The sequence below is a fragment of the Folsomia candida genome, unplaced genomic scaffold (assembly GCF_002217175.1).
Source record: "Folsomia candida strain VU population unplaced genomic scaffold, ASM221717v1 Fcan01_Sc011, whole genome shotgun sequence".
Taxonomy (NCBI): domain Eukaryota; kingdom Metazoa; phylum Arthropoda; class Collembola; order Entomobryomorpha; family Isotomidae; genus Folsomia; species Folsomia candida.
Genome location: NW_019091203.1, coordinates 1,429,491 through 1,446,339, shown reverse-complemented (window position 1 = coordinate 1,446,339; position 16,849 = coordinate 1,429,491). Strand labels below are relative to the sequence as shown.

The 16,849-nt window shown below is 35.4% G+C and overlaps 2 protein-coding genes across 2 annotated transcripts; both read left to right on the top strand.

The window, feature by feature from the left end:
* The first annotated feature begins 7 nt into the window (after nt 1-7).
* LOC110855143 (receptor-like tyrosine-protein kinase kin-16) lies at nt 8-2,070 on the top strand. The gene is made up of 6 exons (XM_035855655.1): nt 8-687; nt 752-884; nt 1,103-1,214; nt 1,283-1,408; nt 1,470-1,684; nt 1,804-2,070. Exons 1-6 carry the CDS (start codon nt 384-386, stop codon nt 1,910-1,912), a joined length of 999 nt encoding a protein of 332 aa, XP_035711548.1. The 5' UTR covers nt 8-383; the 3' UTR covers nt 1,913-2,070.
* An 8,941-nt stretch (nt 2,071-11,011) lies between these two features.
* On the top strand, nt 11,012-15,875 carry LOC118436943 (zinc finger protein OZF-like). Its single transcript, XM_035855656.1, has 7 exons — nt 11,012-11,535; nt 12,037-12,204; nt 12,273-12,374; nt 12,455-12,556; nt 12,996-13,229; nt 13,999-14,622; nt 15,273-15,875. The coding sequence occupies exons 1-6, from the start codon at nt 11,294-11,296 to the stop codon at nt 14,120-14,122; spliced, it is 972 nt and encodes a 323-aa protein (XP_035711549.1). The 5' UTR covers nt 11,012-11,293; the 3' UTR covers nt 14,123-14,622; nt 15,273-15,875.
* The last annotated feature ends 974 nt before the right edge of the window (nt 15,876-16,849 follow it).

Below are 16,849 nucleotides of genomic sequence, written 5' to 3'. Positions count from 1 at the left end.
TTAAAATAATTATCTACATATTTATGTAGGTAATTCATCTATGTACAATCTAAACTACAATCCAAAAATTACTACTGCTTAGCCCATCTATTGAATAGGTTGTGCTAGAGAAATTTCTCGTCATTTTGACTGTAATTTTGATTCTGAATACACGCGTCATAAGTAATCCACTTAGAAGTAAAATTACAATCACAATCACAATAATCACTCTTGCGAAAGCTTTCTAATGCCCCATTTCGGAAAGATACATATATATCTCTAGAAACACAGATTTTTAAACCACCTACCCACAACTTCCTTATTTTGGTGACGCTAAGCTTAACACGACATATGTAGACCGAGCAAAAGCTACCTACCTATTTATCTAGCTGATACTGTAACACATGAGTGTGCCTTCATTTATTTCACACTTAGGCAAGAAATACAATAAACGCTTAGAAATCAGTATGGAAAACCTGTTCTTGGACGAACGACATATTTTGGGCAAAGGAGCTTTTGGCATAGTGTATAAAGGGATTCTAACAAAGCCAGACGGTCCTACCGTCGTAGCCATAAAAACCGTAGTCAACACGGTGGACGTGTCTTATTTTAAAGTTCTCCTGTCCGAATTGAGGGTAATGACAAATCTCGGAGTTCATCCAAACATCGTAAACTTGGTGGGAGCGGTTACATCGAATATTGAAAACAGTGAGTGCTACACATATTTTTTTGTACTTGCATAATATACGTTTGCAAACTTATCCCTAAATAGGAAAACTTTGGATGGTCATGGAATTTTGTGAGCTAGGAAATGTTTCATCGTATTTGCAAAATTGTCGCGAAAAGATGAAATCCGACCAGCTAGCTGAGCAATTGAACGTTGTGGGAAACAATTTTAAGTCAGAGTGAGTTGCTAAAGATTGAGATTATATGCATTTCCGTGATTCAGATCCTTAGTATCGTAAATAGTTTATGAAAAAAAAGGCCGTTGGATCATATGTTTATTAACGCGAATTTTTGTACTTATAAAATTTTACAATGTTTATCAGATCTACATAGTAACGTGCTCATTCTTCTCAAACCACAGGTGTCCTTACTAATGGTAATCTTTGATATTGCTTAGATACGTCACTTTTTCTAATGGAGACGAGAAAGTTACTTCCGTTTTATATTCAGATCTGTTAAAATGGTCAATACAAACTGCCAGTGGGATGGAATTCTTAGGAGAGAAAAGAGTGGGTAGTTCAAAATTTGAGTTATGTATTGGAACCTTCTTCATTTTGATTGGCTTGTACCTCTTTAGATAATTCATGGTGACTTGTCTGCACGAAATCTACTACTAACTGGAACGAAAGACATCAAGGTTTCCGATTTTGGACTGTCACGCCAACTGGTTTACAATAGCAGTTTATACGTCAAGAAGAGTGATGTACGTAATATATGGCTGGTAAAGTTTCTAGAATTTTAAAATATTTCTAAAACTCGAATAGGGTCCAATTCCTTGGAAATGGATGGCACCAGAAGCTCTTTCGGATATGAACTTTTCCACTTCGTCGGACGTCTACGCGTTTGGAATTACACTTTGGGAGCTGTTTTCCTACGGAGAAATCCCATTTTCTGAGTGGAACTATGGCAAAGAGTTTTTGGATCGGTTGAAATGTGGCGATTTGTTTCCAGAAGAGCCAACAATTGGCGGGAAAGATGTGTAAGTGTTGCCGTACAAAACATGCATGTTAGGAGTATTATGTTAGAATATTTACGTGAAATTATTGTCTGCATTATCACAAATTTTTTTATATCGTCTTCTCCTGGTTGATTTTAAAGGTATCAAGTAATGATGCAGTGCTGGAAGTTGGATAGAAGACTGAGGCTATCATTTACCGAATTAAAGTCGATTTTTCTGAAAATGTATAACGACGAGATACGAATCTGATTTCTGTCGGAAAGGGGGAAAAGTTCCTACTGGAGAAATGTTGTTTTATTGTTGCTAAATACCTAAGGCACTAATTTATTAATGATTTAAAGCCTACGTAAATATTTATTTAACATATACATCATGTTAATAAAAACTTAAATTTTAGCGATGCATAATTAAAGTTATTGTTCCTGTTTATGTATGAAGTAAATGAATTAAAACAATTTCAGTGTGTAATGATTTTGAATGCCAAATATGTACACATCGTGTTCGTGACGCATCCCTGCACATGTAATTAATTATTTGAAGTAACCGCCTAGCAATTGCTACTGATGTTGGGTCAGACGTCAAAAACTACCCGTCGTTCACCGTACCACGAAAATGAAGTGAAGGGTGGAAGGAAAAGATAACTAAACTTTAATTGAGAAGAGAATTTAATGCGAACTAAGTTATCAATAATGTTTATTCATTTACTCAAACTATTTATTGCAACAATTAAATTGATCACACTCAACAAATTAATTATAAAGATCAATTATCAAAACTTGTTCATTCTCTCTCACTCTCAGCAACAAGACTAGACTAAAAAATATAACAGTCCCCTCGCACGTAGGCTTTAGACCGGCATATTCAAAATTATTGGGAAACATGAGAAAAACATACATACTAAAATACTCAAATTCCACAACTGAATTGCTTTTATTTATGTGTAATTGAACTCATTTATTTAATTTTCATTTACGCAAAATTGGTACGCTCTAAATAAAAATAAACAAATTTTACTCGTTGAGTAAAAAAGAGGATGACACAACCAAAAGGTAAAATTTACTCGACAATTTTGCAAAATTTGGCAGAAGTTGTGTCATCCTCTTTCTAAATCTTCAATATTTCCAAATTTTCAAATATTTTCCGATTAATCGAAAATCGGTATTAGAAAAATTTCAAAAATCTGAGCAATCGAAAAACCAGTTCTTCAAAACTTTCCAATTCTGGACGCCCTACTTGCTACACATTTATTTAGCTCAAGATACGTAGATAATTTAGCAATATAAGCTAGAGTGGATCCAATAGGAACCCCATAACTAGGAAATTTGGCCTCAAAATGGTCAAAAATGATTTTTCACATGTCAAATTTTTGTATGATATTCAGGGTTTCGTTTTTCCCGTCAAAAACGATTTTTTACCACGGCAGCAGGGAAAAAGTGGTAAAAACCGGGAAAAACGGTTTTTACCGTCCAAAATGGGAAATATGGCTGCCCATGTATTTAGTTATGGGGAAGCTAACTTCTTTAATAATCAATATTTCCGGAATTGGACTTCATATTCGTGATCTCCACGAATTTTTGAAAATTTTGATATGTAATACGGGCACTTTTGATCAGTTTTAATTATTTTTCCAATTTTCCCATATGAATACATGTTAATTTTAGAGATTGTTCGAATTGAACCGTATTACTAACTAATTTTCTCAGAATTTGATGGAGAATACGAATTTAAAGTCAAAATTCGAAAATCTGAAGTTTAAAAAAAGTTGTTTCGGATTGCCCCAAAACCAGAGTTTTTCCCATTTCTTCCATTTTTCCCATTTCCCACCCATTTTGGGTGGGTGGTAAAAATGCCTTTTTCCCACTTTTTCCCGCTGCCCTGGTCAATTTGGTTTTTACCAATCGAAACCCTGAGTATATTACAAACATTACTGACGTTAGGCATCTGCGCAGAAAGGATACCTTTATCCATTATCCACTTAGTGTTTAGCATTTTTCGTCGCGCCCGCCATTTATGCTTTTCCCGAAGAGCTTTTTTTCCAACTTCATTGTTAATTTTCTCCCCCCCCCCTAACCAAAATTTCCGTTAAGTATCGACTGTTTCACAATGCTGGGAGTATGCCTTCTTAGATATAGCCCATTTTTTTAGTTGACCTAAGATAGTGGATGTACTAGGTGGCCCAAGTAAAGTGTTAGTAGATTGAAACGCTGTAGCTTCAACAGTTTTTGTGCTACAAATTTCTAGTAAATTTTAATGTAAAGCCAGTTAATTTTTAAGTAGAAAACAATTTTTGGTTTCCGAAATTTCCTTCGCCAAAATTCATGCAGAGCTGAGGATGCGGCCTACCGCCCTCGATTGGAGCACGCTCGGAATTCGTGGACAAGTTGCTCCATTTCGTGGTCAAAAATTTGTTTAAAGCTGTCAGACTTCTATGAGGCTTAGAACAGACCTTTGCCCCCAACTTTGGTCATTTTTCATAATCCGGGCGTTCAAATCCAGAAAGGAGGATGACCATTCCCAATTAGAGATCATGTCCGGAATTTGTTTTTTTAAGCACGCTTCGGCCATTTTTTCCACTATAAGCTCGTGCTGAGTTGTTTTAAGAGGTCTAATCGATTCCATTGAATTGGATCTCACTTAGTGGATGTACCACGGACTCGAAAACATATTTTAAGAAATTTGATCCCCCCACATTCCCCCCAATTTCAACAAAATGTAGGGAAATTACCCCAATTTGCTCCCACCTACCAAAACGATGACAAAACCTGGGTAATGTGACTTTTTGACCTTTTGTCTATATTGGGGGATGTCTTTGACCGATTTGGCGTAGATAAGGTCAACTCGTTTGTTAAAAAAATTTTCCAGTGTGAACATCTCCTCATCTGCAAAAAGAATCCTGTTCACTTTTTTGGAGCATACCGCTTGAGGAGAGCCCTTCATTTCTTTAGTATGGCTTTCTTTAAGGGATTGATCAGGAGGTGGCAAGTACTGCGTTTCAAAGCCTAAGGTTCAGTTTGAGCACTCGTTGGATAATGTGCATCGACATTGTCAGCTGTAGGGCTATTTTCCGCTGGAATTTCGTGCATTCCTTCGGATTCTATCCTTAAGCGGTTTCATGATGGGTGTGGTCCTTGGAGGGTTTCAAAAAAATTTTCTTCGACTGTTTTTAGTCCATCCGGTCTCCATGAAGGTTTTATAGTCAGTTGAACTAAATTAAAGTACACGTTCGTCTCCTTTCACATTTGTCAAATCCGCCATTTCTCGTCCCATTTTTTTGGTGAAAAATTATGGTCGCCCGCGTCCTTTCTGGATATACACACCCAATATGCTTTGCAAGCAATTAAAAACTGATATATGGCATTTAGGCAAAATCGCACGAGGAATCCAACGCACTTATCAGATTTTCATTATCTCCAGCGGTTTTATTAAGTTTTAAGTTATTAGCTACTAACACTTAGCCTGGGCCCACTAGGTATGTTGGATTATCATTTCTCATCATGAAAATGATTTTTTTCTCGATTTTTTCCTTGATAGTTGTTGCATTATGGATTGGTTCAAGGTACGACCAAAAATTACATTTTATATTTTATTGTACTCATTGATGAAAGGAATCAGACGGCCTATCACATTTTTCGTAAAAAAAAACTTGTGCGTCCTCACCGCCATTTTGAACAGAAGGGTGCGAAACATGCCAAAATTGGCCCAACGCCTGCCAAACCTGAGATTTTTGGAGAAGTTTCTAAAAACATTTTAATTTCTGTTTGGTTTTCAGTTGAGAGATATATTTCCCATGAAAAATTGCCTTCCCAGAGTTTCTGTCAGGTTTTTAATCACGTAGGACTCATCGTGAATGAACAACTTTTTTGGTAAACTTTTGTTGTAAAGCTTGGGAGGTCTTGCGTTTATCATTTTTTCTTGACCTTTCGTGTGTTTTGGTGCAGATTTTTGTGCATATACTTTGAACCACAATTTATGGGCTTTAGTATGATAAAAGTAGTTTGAATTGATTTCCGACTTTGTGGCTACATCAGGCACGGACGTCGAGCGACATTTTCCAAAAATAAATTAAATCGTTTTTAATTTAACGGGGGTCACTATGATGGTTTTTTCTCATGGTGCGTATTTAAGGTTGATATTTTCGAATTCTCCATACTTTTTTATGTCAGTCTTAATTTTTGCACGGCCACGCCCTTCTCAGTTGAAATTCAGTCAAGTTTTCTTCGAGTGGTTGTCACTCAAATTTTGGTACTTACAAAAAGCTCGATTCCCGAGTTCTTGACTTTTAAGTAGCGTAGGAAATTTATTTTCCATTGAAACTTTATGAAATTTTGAGGACGCATAGTGAGATATATTTAGCATATTCTGCAAGAATTTCAGATGTCTAAACCTATTTTTGACGACGCCGCTACTAAACATCTTAGTGAACGGGTTCCTATAGGATCCACTCTATGTATAAATAATATTTGAAAATGAACATGTTCATCCATTTCATTTATATAACCATCAATAACAAAACTTAACTTCAAAACAGGTTACATATTTCCAATTCCAAGCGACTCCAACCTCGCCAAACAATGAGGTAAAATTCAAAACGTATAAAATAACTAGATTTCCTTATTCAAGTTGCGATATTAATAACGTAGCTTGCTTTCTCTAATGAACTTGCTTATTTATTTACAAATACTTATTGTCTTGGTGAAATCCTCGATTTTGTGATATTATTGCTTGAATGTAAATATTTTATAAAACCTACTTACCCACAGTGTCTTGTATGTATGCGTATTTGACATCTTAATTTTTAAGTTGAACTAAGTTTTTAAGCTATTTACACGTGGGCAATTATACTGAAATATTCATCACTTACTAGTTTTATAAGTTGGGGATCAAATATTGGCAAAAATACAAAAATTACATATTTGCAACTTAGGCTTAGGACAAAAGCCATTCTTAAAGGTCGCTAATGTAATTTTCTAAACATAATTCAAGATATAACCCATCGATTTCAAAAATAGAAATATGTCTTATTTATATACATAAGTCATCGGAATATCCAAGAACCGAAGGACATACATAAACCAACCCTTACTTAAACATTATTTTTACAAAATATAACCCTGAATCGCGATTAGTATCCCCAGAAACACAGACGAGCCAATATATCCTCCGCAATTTGAAAATGATTACAAAAATTGCCATCAAGTTGTTCGGACTGCGAATCCGTGTCAACGAAATCATCTCTTCGAGTCCGATCGCTTGGAATTTTGCAAAAAATCGACTTCAACGAGCAGACCGAAGGCGACTCTGTGGGGCATACTTTTGGGCCGTGGTGCTCTTAATTTACACCCTGCTCGAAATTTCTCTACTTTTGCCTAAATTGAAACAATCCAATTCGTCAGATCGGAATACTTTATTTTTATTGGTGGACATCTTACACTCCGGGATAAATCAGATTGCCACAATTATCTCCTTCCTCTTCATTTTGAAGAGGGACGCTATGATTTCATGGTTCAACGGAATGCTGGATTTGGACGATTTGTTGCAAAGTAAGCAATTATAGGATCAATTTATTTATCATATGTATCGCCATGATGAAATGTGTCTAGATAATTTTAAGGTAATTCTACCTACATAATCCATAAAATTTATATAGTCTAAATATCACTTAACCTCTTTCGTACTACTGATTTTTAAACAATATTTCCCTTCGGTACGATATTGATTACATAATTCCATCTGCTAGCACCAATTAAATTTTTCAACCAATTTCCAACTTTCGAGTTTTTTGACGAAAAACACGAAAAAACAGCTTTTTAACATTGGTCGGTATAGGGAAAATTCCAAAGTTTCAGAAGGAAAATGTCAGAAAAAATTCACTTTTTACCATCGAATTTCCCACAAAATACCGTAGAAATAATCATAGAATGCACAATTTGTAATTCATTTTGCAGAATAATTAATCACCTTCTGCTAACCTTAATTATTTTCTAAGAGATATTTTGTAAAAACTTAGAAAAAAAAATAGTTTGTTGCAACTTATTTTTGAAAAGCAATAATAACACTATCACATATTTCATATCTATAGAGTCATGCACGTAGTACCGAAAAAATATTTACAATTTCAATTTTTTTTTACACAGGACGCCTCACCCATGTCATTCCAACTTCTCACAAACTCATCAAACTCAACAAAATTTTGCACATCTTAGTCCCCGCGATGTGGAATTTTTCCATGTTTACCGGAATGTTGCCTGGCTTTGGTCTCCTACTCTTTGAAGAGATTGAACCAACGCATCGATTTTTAGAAGCGTTGTTTGCCATCAAACCAAAAATGGAGTTAAAATTTCTCCCATTATCGCTAATTTTTGTATGTTTTCTGCTCAATGTGATCACCCCTCTGAGCATAATAATTCTGTCGCTATTCATCTATTTATGGTCGGCATTCGTCTGGTTGGTAATGATAACGCCAACCGTGGATGCCCCTGTGGTTCAAGAAAATGGGGAAAAAATTGAGAATACAAAAGTAGAATCAGAAACTTCTGGGGATTTTAACCCTCCTGGGTGTACCAAGTTTCGGCATCATTTACGGAAAAATTGGCCCGCTCTAAACCCCAGATCTGGAGAAAGACTGCATTTCGTAAAATTTGTAGATCTCTCAGACCAATTAAACTGGAATTGGCGAGTCCTTTTTTCTTCGTGGATAAAGGCCTAATTTTCACATCGCTGGATAGAGTTTTAAATTTTGTAATAGAATTGCTTTGTATTCATCAGTAAGAAACCAATTATGGTAATTGAGCCAAATTGATAGGAAAATACACTTGAGTCGTTGCACATGTTCTCTACACATCCAAATTATTTTCCATACATTAAAAAATAGTCTGCTAATTAATATCCGTTTAAAAAACTATATAATTAAAAATTATATCATAACATAACTATTCAAACTTTTACGTCAAAATTGTAAATTCAATTATGCTTAGCTCGAAATAATTTACTGTATGTTAAACAATTTGTATTGCAAAATTTAGGATACATAAATCCTTCAACAATTCCATTAAAAATAATAACGCGTCAAATGTGAGATTTCAACATTGTGAGAAAACAAATGCTTACATATTATTATGCTTCTTCATGCAAATAACGGGTTGGACAAAGAGTGAGAGAAAAAAGTGAGCACAAAATCAACACATGTTCACTTATTTTTAGACGAATTAATCGTATTATGTATTTTATCTGATACTCATTTTACTACGGATTTATTAGTTCTAGCATTAATTTCGCATTGTTCCAGTGCTACATATATATAAAAGTTGTCTAATTATTTAGTATGACCGATTATATTAGAAAAGGTACCGGAAATTTGCTACAAGATTTACTCTCTTGTGTCGTTTTTACGAAAAAGTTGAAAAAATCAACAGTTGTTCCTCCTCCCAGTACTATTTCTCAAAACCATGAAGCTCAAGACTTATCATATTGTTCAATTTGTTCCATTTCCGGTATACTTCGTCCATTATGTGAAAAAGAGGTGGAAATATTTCACAGCGTCGCGGTCAGTTCCTTCGATAAATTCATTTACGACAATCCTGCCTCAATTTGTGAATTTTGTTCCGCCACATTGAAAAAAGTAGTCGACTTAAAGCAACAACTCGAACGGATAACTACCTGCCTTAAAACCGTGATTAAAATAAGTTACAGCACCAGGGCATAAATTTAAACCCACTCGTATGCTGCGCGCCCCGATGGCTCAAGCTTATCAGTAGATTTTATTCAGCCGTCGGGTTTAGGTTTATGTTGCACAGAATTTAACTGGCTTTCCAACGGTACTACATTTGATTATGAAAAAACTAACGGGTATGCGTAATTAATCATACCAAAAAAAACACAAAAAAATTTAGCTGCAAAAGTTTAAACCCGCTCCTTATTAAAAATTACTTCACAATGAAGGGGGGTTAAGGCAAGGGTTTAGCAATTATTTACATTCATCCTAGGTACTCTACTTGCAGAAAAAGCTAAGAAATGGAAAAAAATCAGGAGTTGATCATTGCGATAACAAATTATTTGAAATCTCCACGAGCGAGACCTGGGGCACATAAAAATTAGTGCTACTACCAAATTTAACAAAAATTCAATTAAAACAATGATTAGGAAAGAGAACAATATAGCTACTGTACCAAATAAGCCTAAATCGGGACGGCCAGCAGTCAAATTTAAGCGAATTGACTTAAATATTGCTTCAAAGGAAATCCAAAATCGTGGGATGGCACTCCAAAATTTGACCTCCGACAGCAAGGGGAATTGTGAGATCCAAATTAGCCGATTAATTGTGAAGGGGAGACCCAATAAACAAAACTTCAGGCGATGATGAGCTCGAAAAAAAATGTGCCTACCTGTGAAAAGCTTAACCCGAAGCTCGAAATGGGCCAATAAGCATTCTGGATAAACCACCCAAAACTGGATCAAGGTATCATGGTCGACAAAAATAAAACTTGATATTTTGGTGAATAAAGGGGTGAATTATGTTTGGGGGAGACCTGGGGAAGGTCTTAAACAGCAATGACTTGTACGCAACGGACAATACATTCATTTTCCACGTTAAAGACATTTCAGAATGCTTATTGGCCCATTTCAGGCTTCGGGTTAAGCTTTTCACAGGTAGGCACATTTTTTTTTCGAGCTCATCATCGCCTGAAGTTTTGTTTATTGGGTCTCCCCTTCACAATTAATCGGCTAATTTGGATCTCACAATTCCCCTTGCTGTCGGAGGTCAAATTTTGGAGTGCCATCCCACGATTTTGGATTTCCTTTGAAGCAATATTTAAGTCAATTCGCTTAAATTTGACTGCTGGCCGTCCCGATTTAGGCTTATTTGGTACAGTAGCTATATTGTTCTATTTCCTAATCATTTTTTTAATTGAATTTTTGTTAAATTTGGTAGTAGCACTAATTTTTATGTGCCCCAGGTCTCGCTCGTGGAGATTTAAAAATAATTTGTTATCGCAATGATCAACTCCTGATTTTTTCCCATTTCTTAGCTTTTTCTGCAAGTAGAGTACCTAGGATGAATGTAAATAATTGCTAAACCCTTGCCTTAACCCCCCTTCATTGCGAAGTAATTTTTAATAAGGAGCGGGTTTAAACTTTTGCAGCTAAATTTTTTTGTGTTTTTTTTGGTATGATTAATTACGCATACCCGTTAGTTTTTTCATAATCAAATGTAGTACCGTTGGAAAGCCAGTTAAATTCTGTACAACATAAACCTAAACCCGACGGCTGAATAAAATCTACTGATAAGCTTGAGCCATCGGGGCGCGCAGCATACGAGTGGGTTTAAATTTATGCCCTGGTGCTGTATGAAGCCAAAAATAGTAAGCATTGTAAAAAAACATTAGTCAACAAAAGTAAGCAAATGTTTGAAAAATAATATTTGTACACATTAGCGCAGGAAATGAATCCGCAGCTGGGGATAACAATGCGTCCTTTAAATCAATTTGTGGTGGAACAAGAAGGCAGGAATTTGTGGATTTGGAACGAGAAACTTTACCAGATGGCGAAAAATGTGCTACAGAAGTGGAAGGCATTAGTGGTTTCGAAATTAAAGAAATTAAGTTGGAGGAGGTTGAATTCCACGACGAATCTATGGAGGACGACATGGATGTAAAAATGTTCGCTGCAGAGCTTCCACATGACGAGAATCAAGACGATTTGAAATCAATTTTAAGCCACACTGATTTACAGTCTAATAATGTCGAGGCAACTAATGATTCCTTGAATTTAAAATGTCACGGTTGTGGCGTCGTGTTCGACAAACTTTGGAAGCTACGTCGCCACGAAAATAATCCATGGATGGGTGAAACTTCGGGAAGAAGGAAGAAAAGCAGGTGTACTTATATGTATATACAAGATTGAAGACACGAACTAATTCTGAAAAGTCCTAAGTGAATTAGTCGCTTAATTTTGAAAAGTCCTACTTACATATGTGCGTAATACACAAATACTTTTTTTTTCGTTGTTAGGTATTTCCCCCATTAAGGAAAACGCACAAGTGCAATTGCAATATTATAAAATTTTACATGATATGTAAAATTTAAAAAAAAATTAATTTTTAAAATTTAAAGGACAAGTAGTTATGGAGAAATATACCAATTGGCCTCCACCTGGTATAATATTTCTCCATGACTACTTCTCTACTGCAATATTGTTCATACATACATTCAAATATCACGTATTTTTTATTATGCAGTTTGGCCAGAATTAATAAGAGATTGCACTTAACACATTTTAAAATTAAGCAGAGACTGGAATTTTTATAATTATCAACGACATGTTTCTTTTTATGCACGATTAAGCTAATACTATATCTTTCTTTTTGGGCATTATAGAAGACCTGCGGATGAATTAGTACATTCCTTAGAAGAACCAGTCTTGAAACGGTCACACCAAAGTCGACTCCGGGCAGAACAATTGATCAACAAAATAGCAAAGCATGAACTTAACAAAACAAAAATAATTACACATGAGACGGAATCCGATTCAAGTAATAATTCTGGGTACGTGCAATCAACAAAAATACTTATGCAAAAATATGTGCATAACAATTTATTCTATTTATTAATAGTTTATCAGATCAGGAGCTATCAGAAGAATATGAGGAGGCCCCTTCAGCAAAACTAAGCTTTAGGAAAAAAGCTTGTCGTCGTACGGAGGGTCAAACAAAAATGTATGATCGGTAGCGTTGACCTCCAAATATGTGAAACCACTGTGTTTTTGTTAACTAAATATTTCTCCATGTATTTTTAGATCGATAAAACATTGCGAAATTTGTTCTGCGAGATACCCGTGTTCACAAGAAGTCATGCATTCGCAAAGTTATCGACATCGCTCGGCAATCAAGGATCAAATGTATGAAAATTGTTACTTTCATAATCAGAGCTTTCTAATTAGTCACTTTTTCTAAATGTAACTGATAATTTTAACTGCAATTAGTTAGTAATTGGAAAGCCGAAAGAAACATTTTTTTCTTAAATAACTATTAATTTGGCTGAAGTCGTCGACTATATTAATTAACTAACTTCATTATGTATTAACACAATGATCAAGTAATTGACAATTCTTTGCTAATTACATAGAACTGTAATTCCTTACTTAGGATTCTTGTTAACTAATTAATTAGTAACTTGAATTAGGTTCCGCGATGCTAAATATTAATTAAATGTCATGCTTTAAATATTTAATCTAGTAACTAATTAGATTTGCCAATGAATTAGAAAGCTCGGTGAAATTAGTTTAATTAAAAACCCTTATGGCAACATTTATGAAATTATATATTTTTGAAATTCAGAGTGGATTCACAAGGGAGCATAATTTTTACATGCGACCAATGTCCTGACCAAGAATTTACGGATTTCCCGCAACTTCGACAACACAAGAAATCGGTGCATTTCGTAAACGAAAAATTCTGTCAGATTTGTGACAAGTCGTTCTCAAGGACACGTGCCTACAAAATCCATTTGCAAACACGTCTGCATGCCATCGCAGCGGGAGATGATGCGGTTGAAAAGCTGGAAACAACAATGTATGTCCTACATAGTGTGCACACAAAGTCTTGTTTCCCTTAAAAAATTCCAATAACTCAGAAACTAATGGATTCAATACTTCAACATTTTGCTGACTGAACACTAGTCCAGAAAGAATTGCAAATTATTTAAATTTAAAAAAAAGGTCGAAGCCCATGACCTCCTTGAGATTTTAATTTTTGAGACACCGGAATTCTTTCAGGGTATCAAGACTTTATATGCGCAGTTTAAATGTCGCAATTTTTTAATATTTCATTAGTTCATACAGGGTGGTTTAAGTGTCAGGTTGCAATGGGAAATTTTTCAATGGGAAAAATTCGCAAATCTCCACAAGTTACGGGAATTTTGGCTCTGAAATTCAATATTTTACGAATTTTGTCATCACACTCTAAGAAACCCGGTAAGTAAGTTATTACCAGACGGAGTATCTATGTTACTCTACCGCATTATAATTAACTTATTAGTGAGTGGTAGACATTTTGTTACCAAACCGGTGATAACCCCGGTCTCGAAATTTGAAAATATTACCAGTCGGTAACTAAATTTCTACCACGCAATAATAAATTAATCACCATGCGGTAGAGTCACATAGATACTCCGTCTGGTAATAACTTACTTACCGGGTTTCTTATAGTGCAGTGTTCCATAAGTTTTGATAAAAATTAATTAAAATCTCAATCCCAAATCCGTAACTAATGGAAATTTACGAATGTTTCCCATTGAAAATTTTTCCATTGTAACCTGACATTTAAACCACCCTGTATTTAGGAAATTCCAGTGCGACAAGTGCGGTAAAAATACCCCTCGGATACAAAACTTGAAAGACACATTAGAGATGTTCATGATCGAGCTTTCGTTTGCGGAACATGTGCGAAACATTGCGAGACTTTAGATGAATTGACGAAGCATTCCCTCCGAAGTAGATAACTAATCGCAGCAATAATAATTACATTTACTTTTATAATATTTAGATTCATTCCTAACGAAGAGAAAGCTTATGGTTGCAAGTTATGCACAAAAAGATTCACAGACTTTCGCAGTAGGCAGAAACACGTGAAATCATTCCACAAAGGATTTCGCTCCAAGTGCAAACTTTGCGATAAGGAATATACTTATAATTCTGGCTTGAGAATTCATATGAGAAAATGTCACGGAGCGAAGAATGGGAAATCTGAAGCAAAAAATAATAGCATCGATCCAAAGTTGAAAAGGGAACGGTTCAAGTGTGAAGTTTGCCTGGAAAGCAGGACAACAAAAGCTGACCTCAAACGACACATAGAACTCCAACATTTTCAAGATAAGCGGTTTTGTCCGTATGGTTGTTCGGAGGTGGAATTTAGTACCGAAGAAGAATGGATAAAGCATTTGGAGGCGTGCAATTCGGATAAAATTGTAAGTTGGGTTCTTATCTTATCAAATACGCTTAATTGTGAGACTGCGTTTGTAATGAAGTTTTCAAAGAGTACATTCTGCTCAGGGATGTAGAAATCTTAATCTCACAAGGAAACCTTCTAAGGTGCCCGTCGAGTCCAGGGTTAGGACCTAGGACTCGACTGGCGCCTTGGAACGTGAGATATAATGAGCAATAGTGAGATTTGAGAAATTAACAGATTTCTGAAACGTGTTGTAGCGCCTTCTAGCGGACGTCGTTATGCACCACAAGTATATCTTAGGTATACTTAAATAATGAGGTTTAATACTCTAAATCCACGCAAGATTGAACTTTGACAGAAATTGAGAAACAACGCCCCTGTCAGTCTCAAATTCCCTCAAATCATATTGACAGGGAACTGTGAGACTGGCAGGGGCGTAGTTTCTCAGACTTCTCAATTTCTGTAAAAGTTCAATCTTGCGTGGATTTAGAGTACTTCAGTATTTTTCATATTTCTCACCAAGGCACGATTGAGATGTTTGATATGTATCAATAAATTTTATTAAGTCTCGCCAAGTGATTCATATCACCCAGATTCTGCTAGATGTACATAATTTACATACTCGAGATATATAAAACCCCACTTCATACAAAATTTAAAATATTTCAGACCGAAAATTCGCGAGCTCGTTACTTCTTCTGTGGGGACATATTTCGCAACCAGCTTCTTCGACTATCCCACCATCTCCATTCCCATAAAATATTGGACTGCAACTTTTGTACAAACAAATTTACCACCCAAGCCGCCCTGGACCTGCACTAATTTTTGCATAAGGAACCCAAGCCTCATCTCTGTCCCAAGTGTGGCAAGCGGTTTCGACAAGGATGGAACTTGAAACTTCACTCCACCCTGGTTTGCGCAGATGACGAGGAGGCGAAGAAGGAAATGATGGAAAAACGAAGAAAACAATATGATAAATTCAGGCAAAAGAAGATGAAGTTCAAATGTGACGAATGTTCGATAGGATTCGTATCCCAGAGAAGGCTGGAATCACACAAGAACAAAACTCATAAAGAAATTGCGGATTAATATTTTGTGGACGGAACGCATTATGTAAATATGTTCATTGGGTTATGTCCTGAGTGCATTATTTTATTTTATTGGGAAGTATTTCAGTGCCTAAACTAGCCTGTTCCGTCCCTGGGAATTTCTTAAGGCCAGGCCAAATTTTATAATTACCATTTGAATTCTATAATTTGTATTAAGGACCTATTAAATATATTGAGGGTATTCATTATTTCTTCGTATCCTTAGTATTCTTCGTATCGTAAAATAACTTACGAAGCTTACGAGATTTTTTAAGCGTCGTAAGATTTTGTCATCGAAAATCACGTTACTACGCTTACGATTTTTACGAAACCTGACCCCTTGTTTTATCTTCGTAAACTATTTTACGATACGATGGATACGAAGAAATAACGAATACCCTCATTATTGTTATTTATGGAGCAAGCTTGTTTCTTTACAATGTTCGTTATGCCTGACATATTTGAATTTCACAGCACGTGAGTTTGGTGTAAATTTGTCAAATAATTGAATAAGTTAGATATAATCAGAAACTTATTACACTTTAGTGTCATACATTTATGTATAGGTTTTGCAATTATGTACAACGAGTATAGTTGAAATGTAATCGTGTCGTTTGATTAAAATGTGGTTTCTTAGTTTAGCTCTGAACATCTTCCTATCCGTACAATTTCTTATATTATCTTTATCGGGAGGGCATTCCATGCACTAACAGGGTGAAAATGCATACTTTTCTCGCCGATTATGTTTTTTGGACAGAAGTAACCTCTCAAATTAAGCGCGGTTCAGGTTGGATATCTGTAAAAAGTCATGCATTTTTTAATAAAACCTTCCAGGAATGGAATTTCGTTATTCTGCAGTGAATATATAAAACATAGGGATTTATAATAATTATTTTGTTTAGGTAACATCCATTTTGTTCGTTTTGCATTAAGTATGTTACATACCGGTTCATAACTTTTCCGACGCAATATGAACCTTGCAACATGCCGCACACATTTCAACAAAATATAAGCACATAAGGTACTAAAAATATGAATTGGTTTATTCTGATTTCGACTGGAGTAATTTTTTAATGTTCCACACTCGAAAATAACCAGAAGTGAGGCACGAGGCTTTGTGTTTTTTCTAATGCGAGTTGTTCGATTTTCAAACTAATA

Bases quoted from the DNA above. Each gene is read 5' to 3' on its own strand.
- LOC110855143 (XM_035855655.1), top strand. From the start codon at position 384: ATGAGTGTGCCTTCATTTATTTCACACTTAGGCAAGAAATACAATAAA. The intron at 688-751 runs GTGAGTGCTACA...ATCCCTAAATAG, and splicing joins TACATCGAATATTGAAAACA to GAAAACTTTGGATGGTCATG. The intron at 1,215-1,282 runs GTGGGTAGTTCA...GTACCTCTTTAG, and splicing joins AATTCTTAGGAGAGAAAAGA to ATAATTCATGGTGACTTGTC.
- LOC118436943 (XM_035855656.1), top strand. From the start codon at position 11,294: ATGGAGGACGACATGGATGTAAAAATGTTCGCTGCAGAGCTTCCACAT. The intron at 12,375-12,454 runs GTATGATCGGTA...ATGTATTTTTAG, and splicing joins ACGGAGGGTCAAACAAAAAT to ATCGATAAAACATTGCGAAA. The intron at 12,557-12,995 runs GTATGAAAATTG...TTTGAAATTCAG, and splicing joins TCGGCAATCAAGGATCAAAT to AGTGGATTCACAAGGGAGCA.